At 43.8% G+C, this 15,000-nt stretch overlaps 1 protein-coding gene across 1 annotated transcript in view; it reads right to left on the reverse strand.

The window, feature by feature from the left end:
• Positions 1–15,000, reverse strand: part of ascc3 (activating signal cointegrator 1 complex subunit 3) — a 291,707-nt gene that overhangs the window by 125,037 nt on the left and 151,670 nt on the right. The window contains exon 13 of the mRNA XM_063199022.1: positions 14,778–14,942. Coding sequence (XP_063055092.1) covers positions 14,778–14,942 — 165 coding nt within the window. The remainder of the gene's footprint in view (positions 1–14,777; positions 14,943–15,000) is intronic.

Genomic DNA, 15,000 nt, shown 5'->3' on the forward strand with positions numbered 1-15,000 from the left:
CACAAACGCACACACTCACAAACTTACTTTGTGCTCCTTCAGTCCACTTTTACTACATTACATTTTGATTGTCTTTGCCTTGCACGCACACACTCCGCCCACACCCACACAAGCGCGCACACACACACACACTATTCCACTATTTCTTGTGCCATCTCCTGCACACACACCTTTCATGTCTCAGTCTGCCTGTGTGTCATCCGTTCCCTCTTTCTTCAACAAGTAATAAGCACACTTTCTCACACAGACGCAGAAACACACAGACACACACACACACACAGACACAGACACAGACACAGACACAGACACAGACACAGACACACACACACACACACACACACACACACACACACACACACACACACACACACACACACAAAGACAGACAAACAGACGCACACACTTTCCATTTTAGTTACTGCTAAAAAGTCTGGTAAGACAAAAACATTGTGTAGCCCTAGGGATTTCCATCTCACAAAAGCAAACAATGTGCAATGTATTCATATGTATTCATAAACAATGTCCACAACATGCCATCTCCATGTTTGTGATTTTATGTGCATATAAAATGGCCATATGTTTATAAATATTAATGTGCTAAATGTTGGATGTTAATAAAGCCAGATCTAAAATATGACGAGACTCTGAAATCAAAATTCCCTACGTGGAGAAGGAGCAGCAAAGGTAAATATGTATGCAACACACCGTAAACAAACTCACAGGTGCACTATACTATGCACCTACTAGGGATGCAAGCGATTAATCGATTAATCCACTTTAATCGATCAATGCGTTAATCGATTAAAAAACATTAATCGCAATTAATCGACAATTCAACTGACAAGAGACCGAGGTGAAATGGGTATGTGAAGAGTACGTGTGAAGAGGGGTGTGAATAGTGGGAATATTTAAATCACCTTTGGATTAAATAATTGAAATAGAATTAATTTAAATGTGGTATTTTATCTCAGTATTTAATTAAAATTTTAATTAATTCGTTTTTTTTTTAGATTGAGATTTCGGGGGGAAAATGCAAGCTTATCAATTAATCGTAAGTCGATCGATAAGGCTATCAACTAATGACTAATGAATTAATCGATAATTTGCATCCCCAGCACCTACCCTCACAAAAATAAACAAACACATGCTCGCTCTTTCTTTCTTTCTTTCTCTCCCTCTCTCCCTCTCTCTCTCTCAACCAGACACAAACACACGCACACGCACACACACACAGTAATGCAAGCAGAGACACACAGAAAGAAACACACACACCTGTAGATTAGCGCTAGCCTGTAGATCATGTGCTCATTGGAATGTGTGTGTGTGTGTGTGTGTGTGTGTGTGTGTGTGTGTGTGTGTGTGTGTGTGTGTGTGTGTGTGTGTGTGTGTGTGTGTGTGTGTGTGCACGTGCACGTATGAGAGAGAGGTGGGGCCTTAGTGTGTTATTTTTGTTTTAAGGAGAGGTGGCGGGAGCAGTGAGAGCAGCTTCACCTGAGAGCATCAAAGTGCATAGCTGATGAAGGCCCCTCTCTTTCCCTTCCCTGCCACCTCCTCCTGCTCCTCCTCTTCCTCCTCCTCCTCCTCATCTTCTGCTTCGTACACTGCGTCCTTCTCCTCCTCTCCTCATCACCCATTCTCTTCCTTTCTCTTTCTACTTACCTCTTTCCTCCTTTCTTCTCACCTCTCTACGCCTCCTTTTTCTCGCCCTCCTCACCCCCTCTCTTCTCCTCCTTTCCTTCCTCCAACCCGACTCTTCACTTCATCCTCGCCAAGCCCATAACACCATCTTCACACCCCAACATTCACTCACTCACTCACTCACTCATTCACCTATGCTACCCATTGCTCCTCCCCCTGCACCATACTTCACTTCACCACGCCAGCAAAAATACTGAATCAAACCAAGATATCGCAAAACACGCCCACTCAATGCAAAAGCGTGTGCTCAAGTTGGGTCTCCTAAGGGGGCGTTGTCCCCTACTTCTTCTTCTCTTTTTGAGGTGTTTGCGCAAGACGTGTGCTACCGCCATCTACAGCGTTAAGGGGACTTCATTGATTCTCAACCTCAGGACTCCGAAGGTCTCCTAACCGAAGGTCTCCTAAAGGGGCGTTCACCCGACGCTTCTTGTTAGATCCACCTTCTTTGACACAAGTACATCTCCATCTTCAGCAGCCCATTCAAACATGGCCAGTCCTGACACTATGCAGAAGACAACTAAGAGAAAGAGAGATGCAGAGGAAGGGGTGAGAGAGAGAGAGAGAGAGAGAGAGAGAGAAAGAGAGAGAGAGAGAGAGGGAGAGACAGACAGACAGACAGACAGACAGACAGACAGACAGACAGACAGACAGACAGACAGACAGATAGAAATACATAAAGCAAGGGAGTGCAGAGGAGACAAACAATGAGAAGGACAGGAATTGACTGAGGAACATTTCACAGCAGAGAAAGTGCCGGATCAAAGAGCAAGTAAAGAGAGCAGAGCAAAAGAGGAGAATAAAAGTGTGCAGAAAAGCAGAAGGGGAGGAGAGAGAACCTTGATGACTGGTGCATGAACTTCTTTCATAGTAGCCAGTACCGGATCAAAGGGTAAGTAAAGGGAGCATAACGACAGATGAAGAGAATAAAAAATGAGAAGAGAAAAAAGAAAATGAAGAGGAAAGGAGGACGAGAGGAGCGGAGGAATAAAGAGGTGAGAGAAGAAGGGAAAACAGGAGGATGATGGGAGGGGAGGAAGAGAGAGGAGGTGAGGAAGGGATGACAAAAAAAAGGGCAGAGATCAATACTGAGTACTGTGTGGACTGGACCCTTGCATACTCTGTGAAACGACAGGAGTTTTATCAGATTATTTGAACAGAGTTGGTCCATCTCTGCCATATGTGTGTATTAGCATGGTTACTACCTCTACAAAGTTGGCTGTTCCGCTTTTGCCCTACAATAAGTTACCACTTAAGTTACACAGTCCATGGAAATCTGGTGCTTTTAAAATGCGCAAAAAAATGGGTAACACTTTATTTTAGGGATACATATATTAGCACCAATACATACAATCAGGGCTCTAAATTAACACACGCCAACACGCCAAACACGGGTGAGAATTCATTTTGGCTAGTAGAAAAAATTACCTACCCGCCAATTTGGCTAGTAGCGCCCGAGTAGGCCTACAGTAGGGCCTAAATTATGAACGGTAAACCGCTGCTTGAATGGCAACGATACGGCGAGATTTCCTACATTACCCATAAACACTACCGTCATGACGTAGCATCCCACCGTGGGCTTTCCGAAGCAGCTCTGGCAGCGGCTACTCCATGCTGCTGTTGCGCGCGCCACGACAGAAAACATTTCAGACGAACAGCCTACTGTCGGCTACGCTCGCATTATTTTGACAGGCAACTCTCCTCCTCTGCTTCTGTCGCTTTCGCTCCACCACTTTTAACATCACTATTAGGCCTACTGTTACTATTAGCACTCACCGACACAGAACCTTTCTCTAACAGGCTGCCTTTTTAAGCTGCGAGGACCTGACCGAAGAGTTTTAATAACATGACGCGGATTATGCCTACTTCTGTTTTGTATGTTTTGTGGTGGTGGTTAGAGCAAGATTCTGTGTACAGTAATAGTAGTGACGTTTTTAAAAAGGAGTGGTTGTGGAAAGAAATTGCGACAAGGGCAGAGGATGATAACTATCTGTCAGAGTAGTGTGCGCGTAGCTGTCAGTTGTCTTCTGAAATGCTTTAAGTCCTGGCGCAACTTAAGTTGGAAAGCCCACTCCATCGGAAAGAAGAGCAGACCTTGCATAACCGTGCAAGTAGGCTACGTGAAGAAAAAAAAATCAATAACCAAAAAACTGCCAACGGCGACATTTCCGTGATAGTTAAACATAGCGTGCTTCTTGTCATTTTATTGCGCATGGTAGAGAAGAGCTCCTGGAGTAAATGAAGGTGTCTATAGCAGCATATAGGCTACATAAACACACAGACATACCCATTATTGCATGCGTGTGTGTGTGTGTGTGTGTGTGTGTTGATCTCTCCTTTCCTCCTCTCTCCTCTTCTTTTCCTCTCATTTCTTCTCCTTCCTTGGAGTGTACAGATGTGAGGTTTTGTAGTGTTTGGCTGTGTGTTTGGTTGTAGGCTATGTTAAAGGTCTGTTGTGTGGCTTGAGTGATGTGATTCACTGTTTTCAGAGGTAAATATAAAGCAGAAGTTAAAAAAAAAAAGTGTATATAATATGCTTATTATGTTAATTAGGCCTATGTAGGCCTATAGTGTTTATGTGTTTTGGAAATAGTTGAATAAAATAACCATGATTTTTTTTTCTTTTAAATAGCCTAACACATAGCCTAGTTTATTTTGGCGAGATAAAAAAAAGGCTAGTTGACCTTCTGTTTGGCTGGTAAGAAAAAATGTCTACTAGCCAAATTGGCTGGTGGTGGAAAAAGTTAATTTAGAGCCCTGCATACAATGTATTGTAACTTGTAAGGCATGTACAAAGTAAAATCAAACATTTGTTAGGCATGTATTCGCAAATGTCTTGTTCATGCACAATAAGGGATTTATTACCAATTTAACCTTAGTAAGGACCTAGTAGGCCTGAGCATTTGCTTAGTACATGGCTTACAAGTTACTTATGCAGGCATTAACATTGTATGTATTAGTGCTTATAAATGTATCCCTAAAATAAAGTGTTACCAAATCGGTTATTTTATCAGCTCCCCTCGGAGTTCTCTGTAGACACTATATGGAAACGAATACTATGACCGGAACCTTTAGAAGGCTACATAAAACAGAGCGAGCAGCCATGTTTGACCATATATGGACAAATTTCGCCACCATTTTATTTTTTTTACAGCGGTGTTGGTTTATACAGCTGGTATTGCATTTTCAGCTGGCTTTTGTGCTGACAGCTCTTTTTTTCATAACACTTTTAAATCTCTTGACTTGCCACTATTTGCCATTTTTCCTTCTCTCAACATCATGTTATCTCTCCTTCCTTTCCAACTCGCTCTCTCCCCCTCTCTTTTATTGTCTCTCACTTCTTACATGTATCCTCTCTCCCTCCTCTTCTCATCATTGTGCCCTATTTGATCTTTTACATGGATATTACACAAACATACTTGCACACTGTAGCGAAGGGGAGTAGAGTTGCCCAGCTGGGACTCGAACCCAGGCCTTCTGGGCTAGTAAAACGGCGCTCTGACCGCTACACCAAAGAGCCAGGCTCGTTGGCATGTTAGTCAGAACACACCCACAACCCTAGTGATGGTCACTCCATCACACTGCCTTCCCCTTCGGGAAGCGCACCCGTGCGCTTCACACACTCATGGTGTCCCTCACGCAACTGATCATCATGCTTCTCCCATCCAGTGTGCCCCGTCATCAATGCTTCACCCATCACTGGGGTCCCTCACACCGGGGTCAGCAGTCCTGGGGGTCCCTCACATGGAATAACAGCTCACACACAATGGGTACGCTTCCGATGGCCTCACGGTACCATCCCACTTCTGACACCATTTGTAGCGAACTGGAGTAGAGTTGCCCAGCTGGGACTCGAACCCAGATCTTCTGGGGTAGTAAACCGGGGCTCTGACCGCTACACCAAAGAGCCAGGCTCGTTGGTATGTTAGTCAGAACACACCCACAACCCTAGTGATGGTCACTCCATCACACACACATATTTATACTACAATCTATATGGTGGTGAAAGCTGAAGCCTACCAACAGCTAAATAGAGACATGCAGTATTTAGTTAGTCCTGAATTAAAATGAAATAGGAAAACAGGTGTGAAAGGCTGTTTCTTTAAAAAAACAAAAAAAACATGGCTTCTTTCCTGGAATTTCCGAGGTAGAGGGAGCTCCATATTCATGCAGGTAATGATGATGATGAGCCCTATGTGCCAGGTGCATGTGTGTGTGTGCATGTGTGTGTGTGTGTGTGTGTGTGTGCATGCGTGTGTGTGTGTGTGTGTGTGTGCGTGCGTATGTGCGCGCGTGTGTGTGTGCCTGTGCCAGGGACATCAACATGCAGTAGGAAGTGCAGCTGTCTTCATCATCTCGTTGTGTCAGTGTGCATTCTGAGTAAAACATGAATACACGCGTCACACAGAGTGCAAAGGAATGTGCCGAATCAAAGGCCAAATGTCTGTTCATTCACCTCACATATTCTACTCCAGCGTCTCATTATGTATTACCACAGATTCCCGAGAGATTCAAAACAGGCTTTTAACTAGTTGGTGATTAAAAAGACTTTTGCAAAGAGGGGGGAGGTGGTGTTCTTTACCCACAGTGGGCAAAGTACTTACTTTGTCTGACTATGACTATGACTATGTGTGACTGTGTGTGGGTTGGGTGGGGTAGGCTGACTGAGTGTGTGGTGATTTAAAAGTTGATTCTGTGTGTGTGTGTGTGTGTGTGTGTGTGTGTGTGTGTGTGTGTGTGTGTGTGTGTGTGTGTGTGTGTGTGTGTGTGTGTGCGTGCGTGCGTGCGTGCGTGCGTGTGTGGCACTGTGCCTAAGGTAGTCAAGTCAAGTCAAGTAGGTTTTATTGTCAATTTCTTTACATGCACTGGTCATACAAAGAATTTGAAATTACAAGGTAGGTCAGGAAGAAGAGATTGTACAGTTTAATAATTAGTGAATGAATGAATGAATGAATGAATGAATGGGTGGATAGACATGCATATGTAGTTAGTTATCTATATGTGTATGTATTGACTGTCTTTTAGATTGAATGAATGACTGAATGAATGGATAGGATGCTCTTTCAAATAAAAACAGTTTTTTATATTTTATTTTAAAAAGCCCTTCTAGGGACGGGCATTGGGAATTAGCCAAGGCTATAAATGCTATGATGCTACTCTGTTGGGCTTGCATAGCCTACATGATGTGTATCTGTTGGGCTTGCATAGCCTACATGATGTGTATCTGTCCCTATCAAATAAACCAAACTGAACTGAACTGAATACTGTGGCAGCAGTTGGCTGCATTGAGGAGGGCTCCTGCCCAGCTTACAGCAATACCGTACCATTTCTGGAAAACAGTTCTTTTTACACCTGCGCTTGAGTTAAAGGGACACTGTGCAGCAAATGGTCGAAAAAGTTACTGCAACTATGCAGCTCATTGAAACTGGGCTGCCTATTGCCAAATTTGATCTTTACATGAAAGTTTACTGAGTAATAAACAAATATTTTCTAGTATGGTCCAAGTACATTCATTTTTGCAGCTAAAAATGGTTATTTTTGGAAATTCAAAATGGCGGACCATGGAGAAGATCCCCCTTTTCATGTATGAAAAGTGCATTTTTTCCAGTCATAATGAATACTTAGAATTTGATGCTGGTGGTAAGTATTCATGAAAAAGGTAACATCAGTGAATGGGCAGCATGAATTCTGGAAATAAACAACTAAAAATCTCACACAGTGTCCCTTTAAATAACTGAGTTTCAGCTTTCTCCTGTTCTTCCACCCATTCTCTTAGTCTGGTGATTTTACCTCTACTTTCACGCCAGCATCTTGTGGGACCAGCTAGCCGCTAAGATTCAATTCTAATTGCTACCTTGGAGGTAGGATTTGCGTTGCACGACATGAGAATTGGTGGATGAACAGGAGAAAGTTAAAAATTAATGTCTGGAAGTACAGGAGAAAGGTAAAACTTGATTATTTAACTTATTTAACAAGGGCTGGTAGTAAGGTATCGCTTTAAGTAGTTGATTAAGACAGACGAGGAATAGGCCAGACCACTGCAATCAAACCAATTTGAATGTTGTACTGAAGTCAACATATTAATTTAAAGGGACATTAATGGTAGTTGTATTCCTTCTTAACAGAAATGCAGAGCAGAGTAATGCTTTTAGGGGAAAAGGTAGCAGTGTGACTCGGTAGATGGCACCAGAGACACAGTCCTCAAGCTGATGTCCCTGTTCATTTGAGGAGTGTGTGTGTGTGTGTGTGTGTGTGTGTGTGTGTGTGTGTGTGTGTGTGTGTGTGTGTGTGTGTGTGTGTGTGTGTGTGTGTGTGCGTGTGCGTGTGCGTGTGCGTGTGCGTGTGTGTGTGCGTGTGTGTGTGTGTGCGCGTAAAGGGTGTGAAGATGATCAGCGCTCTCTGAGTGCTGTTTTATGAGCGGGGAAGGGTACAGTAATGATTTTTAAAAGGGATGGGGGGGTCAAAGACACTGGAAAGGTGGGAAGGAGGGTGTTGGACGAGGAGAATAATAACTAGACCAACACACAGCTCTGCGTATGCATACGTGTGCATATGGGTGTATGTGTATTTGTATAATTGTATGTATGATTTTGTATGTGTAGAATTTATTTGTGTATGTTGTGTATGTATATCTATGTCTGTATTATGCACTCTATATATATTTCTGAAATAATGTTTTTTGTATGGAGAAAAATGCATAGAGAAAAACTAAGTGCAACAAAAACAGACAGAGAGAGAGAGATCGAGTAAAAAATGGAGATGGTTTCCGGTGACACAACTAAGCAGACAGAGGATAGACGTACGTGAAGGATAGACAAAGAGGAGGAAGGAAAACAAGAAAATGCCAGACAGAAAGATGAGCCTTTCAGCCTCTCAGCCCTTCAGTTCTGACTGCGGTGGTATTTACAGAGACTGCTCTCTATGTTTTCCACAGTCTTTGCTTTGGTCAGGAAAAAAACAAACGCAGAAAGTGCCTGGACTAGAGAGAGACACAGACACACAGACACACAGACACACAGACACACAGACACACAGACACACAGACACACAGACACACACACAGACACACACACAGACACACACACACACACACACACACACACACACACACACACACACACACACACACACACACACACATACACACACACACAAATAAAAGGAGCGGCGATGTAATTGATGTAAATTGCTTGATACACAATCCAATGCTTTCATCCCTGTTGTTCCCCTTATCAGGTGTTCCATCTTGCTTTCTTTCATCTCTCGTTCTCTCTCTCTCTCTCTCTCTCTCTCTCTCTCTCTCTCTCTCTATCTCTCTCTCTCTCTCCCAAACAAGCTCTCAAACAACACACAAACATCCACGCCCAAACCCACAAACTGTCTAATACACAATGTGTGCGGAGGGACGCACACACAGAAACACACAACACACAACACAAAGACACACACACACAACCACACACACTACTTTTGAAATCTGTTTGTTCCAACGCCCCGGTGCTGTGCATCAAAGCCCTGGGTGTGAGATAAACCAATCCATGATTTTGCCGACAGAATCGATCTGGTCAAGCCAACAAGCAGCCTCCCATGTCTTAGCTCGTGGAACACACGAAACAAGCTGTCGTGCCAGTTCAGAGGCCGATGGTGTGCTTGTGGCGTGTGTGTGCGTGCGTGCGAGTTGTCTCAGCTGGTGCAACACACAACACAACCTGCCGTGCCCGTTCAGGGGCCTATAGACCGTGTGTAGTGTGCGTGCCTGCCTGCCTGCCTGCCTGTCTGCCTTCCTTGTTTTCCCCTAGCTTAAATTACTTATTATTTTTATTTGTATGTTTATTTAATGTGTTTTATTTTATTTTATTATTATTTTTACCTTATGTTTTATCTTAATGTTTTAAATGTTTTTTGACTCTAATTCATTTCCTTCTTTCTTCCCTGTTTCCTTTCATTTACATTTGTTAACTTTGTGAAGCACATTGAGTTGCACCTGTGTATGAAATGCGCTATATAAATAAACTTGCCTTGCCTTGCCTTGCCTGCCTGCCTGTTTGTCTATCTGCCTACCTGCCTGCCTGCCTGCGTGCCTGCATGCGTGCTTACATGTATGTGCTTGCTAGTGAAACACACATCCTGTGGTTCCAGTTCAGAGGGATTGAGTTCAGATTGCACAAGCTCTCCACGTGATGGCAGCTCATTGCAGATTGATATAGAATAGTTTTGGCCAGAGACAGCTGAGGGATGGGGGGCGGTGGGGTAAAAGGATGAGGAATGAGTAGCAGTGATGAAATGAAAGAGAACTGTAAGATATGAAGAAGTAAGACAAAAACACACACACACACACACAAATACACAGGCACACGCGCCCACGCACACACGCACACTCCATTAGCTCTCCTCAAATAGCCAGCGTCCATGGGAAAATACTGAGCACTTACGGCTTGTGTTTACGTATCAATTTTTCTGTTCTTATAATGTCTCTGCCTACAGCAGGAGGGGAGGCTTGGCGTCGAGCTCAATCTGTATTTATTTATCATCAAAGAAAATAAGAAACAGTAGGACAGGGGGGGGAGAGATGAGAAAGAGAAAGGGAGGAAAGGGGGGCGAGACAGACAGAGAGAGAGAGAGACAGAGAGAAAACGAGAGAGAAAAAGACAGAGAGAGAGAGAGAGAGAGAGAGAGAGAGAGAGAGAGAGAGAAAGAGAGAGAGAGAGAAAAAGAGAGAGGAAAAAGAGAGAGAGAGAGAGAGAGAAGAGGTAGAGGGGGTGAGTTTTCTACCTCCTCAGTCAACAATCTTGCTGGACTCCTCAGTACACACACGCTGATCTACTAAACAATATAAGCCCTATTAAGATACTGCATAACAAACACTGCAGGTACTACCTGAATTGAGCTGCTTTTCCTCTCAAACAGTATACTATAAAGAAGCAACCTATCATGGCTATCGTAATCTCTATAACACCACACGTCGCTGATGCAGTCATCCAAACCCAACCATTATGACTCATCTCACACACAACATCTCACTGCAACTGTGACTAGAACCCGGGCCTTCTGGGGTGAAAAACGAGGCCTCTAACTGAATGTAGAACATTCATTGTGTCTAAGTTAAATTAATTCTTAATGTTTCTTTTGCTTCAGACATGTAAGAGGTTTCATCTTTTAACTGACATGTTTTCATGTGACATGTTGAGTGACCCTCTCATGAAGACGGAATTGTCACCATCGAAACATGTCAGGTAAAAGATTAAAACTATTACATGTCTGAAAAAAAAGAAAGACACTTGAGAACTCTGACTGTTACATCAAAAAGCCAGTCTCACTGGCATGACCAAAAGTTAGTGATGACCACTCCCGTGACATAAGGGTACTGTATTGGCCACAGTCCCTGGAGCGTAATTCAGCAATCCTTACGGGGTGTGAAGCTCTTTAAGGACATAAATGCACAGCCATCACACTGCCACAGTTTGAAAAGGAGGTGGAGACAGCCATCACGATTTCAGAGCCACAGCTAATAAATGAGGTAAAAGGTTTGTAATGGCAAACGTGACACAGGAACAAACTTAACGACTGGACTCAAAGCAGTTAGTTGATATGTCCTGCTTTACCTCGTAATGAAGGGCACAACAGCACACACAGTAGCCATCACACTTTCATTCACTCTCCCAGCCTCCATTTCTGAGCATGAATGTCAGCCCGAACAGCCCTCTCTGAATGAGTCTATAGATTTCAAAACAACAAAATGTGTCATTTCCACATAGACGTATTTTCAAATCTAGTTTCCTTGAAGCCAGAATAGTATTATCTATGCAATAATACAGTACACTGTATGGCCCTGCTTTGGCAAGATGAGAAAAACTGGTGCTCACAAGTAAGCCTATAGTGCACTGTCTACACAGTACTGTCCTTAAACGCAAAGATTGACATTCACTGACTTTTTTTGGCACTGTTATGCCAGCTCTAAATCACCGGTGCTTCACCTTGCTTCTGAAAGACGGTTGCATAACGGGGCTTTTTCACTGGCATGAAAACCAAGACATCAAACGAGAAAGACAGGCGAAGGTCACTCGCATTCACTCTCATCGAAACTGCATCAGGAAGGAATAAAGGCAGCAAAGCGGGATGTGCGCGTCTGTGTGGATTTCCGGTAGAGATGCACCGGATCCGGATCCGGATAGGGTTTTTCACAGGATCCGGGTCCAGCAGGATCTTAAGCAGTGGATCCGGTATCCGGCATGTTACCTAAAAATAAGGGTCTTGGGTATCTGTAGCCTAGGCTTTTCAGTCAGTCTTTCACAAACCCAATCACTGCATGGAGTGAAAGCCCTTTGGAAGCGGCCATTGCAGGCAGTGTGGCAATAAGCCAATGAGTCTAAAAAATAGTTTGAGCCAACGTAATAAAAAGGGCCCACGTGTGCGAGTAGACGATATGTTTCAACCCTTTTGTAGGATCCGGTATCCGGTTCCGGATCCGGCAGTATCTTAAGCAGTGGATCCGGTATCCGTCAGGATCCTAAAAATCAGGATCCGGTGCATCTCTATATAGAATAGAGGGCCCCACTTTTTAAAGAAATGTGTGTGAGCAGCATTGATGTCTTTTTTTATTTTACTTCCAACTCATCTTTTGTGTTGAAGTTTTCAAGAGCACAGTCATTTAAGATAGCCTGTGATCAGAATACTTTTGAAATGAGTGAAATAGGACTACTTGAACTACAGGAAATGTCTAAGTCAGACCTTATGCCAATACGGTATAGCACTTTATGGTCATGTACAGCTCTTGCCAGAAGTTTTGTCTCCTTATCCATGTTGTTGAAACAACAGCTAATAACCTGACTTTCAATTAAGCAGTTGACTTCAGAGGTCACTCATATGACAGCTACAACCCTCCCAAATGAGGTTTTATGTACAAAAATAAATGTGTTGCACTGAAGAAAGATTTTTCATTTAATGAACATGGAAAGGGCATTTTGGCAAGACAAAACTGATGCCCCCTACATAAAATAGTGTGATTAATCACTTCAAAACACACAAATATGTTTTACATAACATCAGAAAATGAAGCACGAGTGCTGTAAGACCCAAATTATCTCGTATGACTTCCTTAAGCTTGAAACACGGTATCCATGTGCTTCAGCAAGATGAAAGATACAATTTGTGGATGAAGTTTGTGGGTGTCGTCCACCAAAGAAGCATCTCCCACTGCCCAGTGACAAAAAAGCCTGGCAAGAGTCTCACATGCCTAATTCTGACAAAAATGAAGGCTAATGGGACACTATTTTAAGAGCGTGGGCGACGAGATACAGCTCTTGTGTGGGGCTGCATGCTGCTGGTGTTTGATGGCAGTTTTCATTAAATATACATTTCAAGAACATATAGATCAGGGGTGGGGAGCCTTTTTCATTCGAGGGCCCATCCCAAATTCCTCCAAGGATCGTCAAAGTCCTCTGAGGGCAGCACTATGAACACAAACCAGGATTTTCCCTTGCACTTCAGGCCTATATTAAAGGCAGCCAGCTTTAACCCATTTTAGCCTGGAGACACATATATGCTGCATTCAGGCTCTTGAGATTTGAGGTTTTTTTATTAAAATGTAGGTATGTAAGAGCTGAATGAACACATTTTAATGCAAAATGAATGTCCTAGCTTATAAATGCAACCTATGTCATGTTCGTATGTGCTTTGGAGGCCGGATAAAACGGGACACCCCTTCCCACCCCTAATATAGATGTATTGCTCTACGAATAGCGAATATGTTACCATTACTAATTGACCTTCACTGTTTTTCATTGTGTTGCTTTCCAAAATTACAATGACGCTAAAGATACACCTATGGCCCAAGTTGATTTTCTGAAGAGGTGACAGTGATTCAGTGATTAAGAATGACACCTGATCTTTGGATTTGAAGTGACTTCTCTGCTAATTTTCACATTATTTTCTATAGGCGACAAAACTTTTGTCTTGCCAAAGTGTGTCCTTTGTGTTCATGAAATTATCAATCTTTCTTCGGTGCATGAAACTTATTTTTGTACACAAAACTTCACGCTAGGTTTTTAGCTGTGGCTCCCATTACATGGATAGGCGACAAAACTTCTGACAAGGGCTGTACATATGTACAGCACAACCTTGTACATTTGTCTGACAGAGAAAAACGGTGAGCATGAAAACGATTTTTCATTTCATTTTCTTTCATGGACACGCATAAATGGATCTTTCATCCCATTCATGTGTGTCCATCAGTCTGTCTACCTGCTTAACTCTCTGTGTATGCAAGGGCATCTCTCACGAAAAGCAAAGCCTCCTAACCATGCATGCGCTCAACTCTGCAGAATTTAAAATAAAGGCTTCTGCTTCCTCCTCTCAGCCTTCTCGGAGGTGTCTGTCCCTGCATGCATCAGTGGCGTCCTATTATATTCATTTCCTGTGACACCTGACTTGACTTAGATGACACCTGACTTGACGATTGCTGGAACGGAACAGGGCCCGCAACGTTCCAGAATTTCAGTCGTCGCGGCGACGTCTCCTGCGTCTGACTAGAGGGGATCCATTTGCATAATTAGGCTAATATCCCTGACGGCCGGCGGGATTCCGGCGCAGAGAGCCGCCAATCACCATCAGCAGGGGAAGCCGTCAATCAGCCAATCCCAGTCAGCGGGGAGCCCACCTGTCAATCACAGCTGGGGCTCCATGACGGATGTGAAAAAGAGACTTGAGAACGGTGGTGAAGTGACAATCATAAGTGCTGTAGTACTGATAAGTACTGTCACCTTATCAGTTCTTGCAAAGGTGATTATGTGAAGAACTACACCGTGTGTGTGTGTGTGTGTGTGTGTGTGTGTGTGTGTGTGTGTGTGTGTGTGTGTGTGTGTGTGTGTGTGTGTGAGTGTGTGTGTGTGTGTGTGTACCTGTCGTAGTGTGCGTGCCACCAGGCTCTGTAGTACAGATCCTCTGTCCTCGTGCAGCAGGAGTGTGTGTGTGTGTGTGTGTGTGTGTGTGTGTGTGTGTGTGTGTGTGTGTGTGTGTGTGTGTGTGTGTGTGTGTGTGTGTGTGTGCGCGTGTGTGCGCGTGTGTGCGCGCGTGTGTGTGTGTACCTGTCGTAGTGTGCGTGCCACCAGGCTCTCTAGCACAGGTCCTCTGTCCTCGTGCAGCAGGTGCACTTCGTCCAGGATGAGCAGGCGTACCACTTGGGACAGCGCCACGTCGCCCACGCTCTTACGCGTCACCACGTCCCACTTCTCCGGCGTCGTCACCAGCATCTGCACAGAGACGCACACACACACGCACACACAGACAATGAGATGGAGACAAAGAAAG

This window comes from Engraulis encrasicolus, chromosome 5 (genome assembly GCF_034702125.1).
Source record: "Engraulis encrasicolus isolate BLACKSEA-1 chromosome 5, IST_EnEncr_1.0, whole genome shotgun sequence".
NCBI lineage: Eukaryota > Metazoa > Chordata > Actinopteri > Clupeiformes > Engraulidae > Engraulis > Engraulis encrasicolus.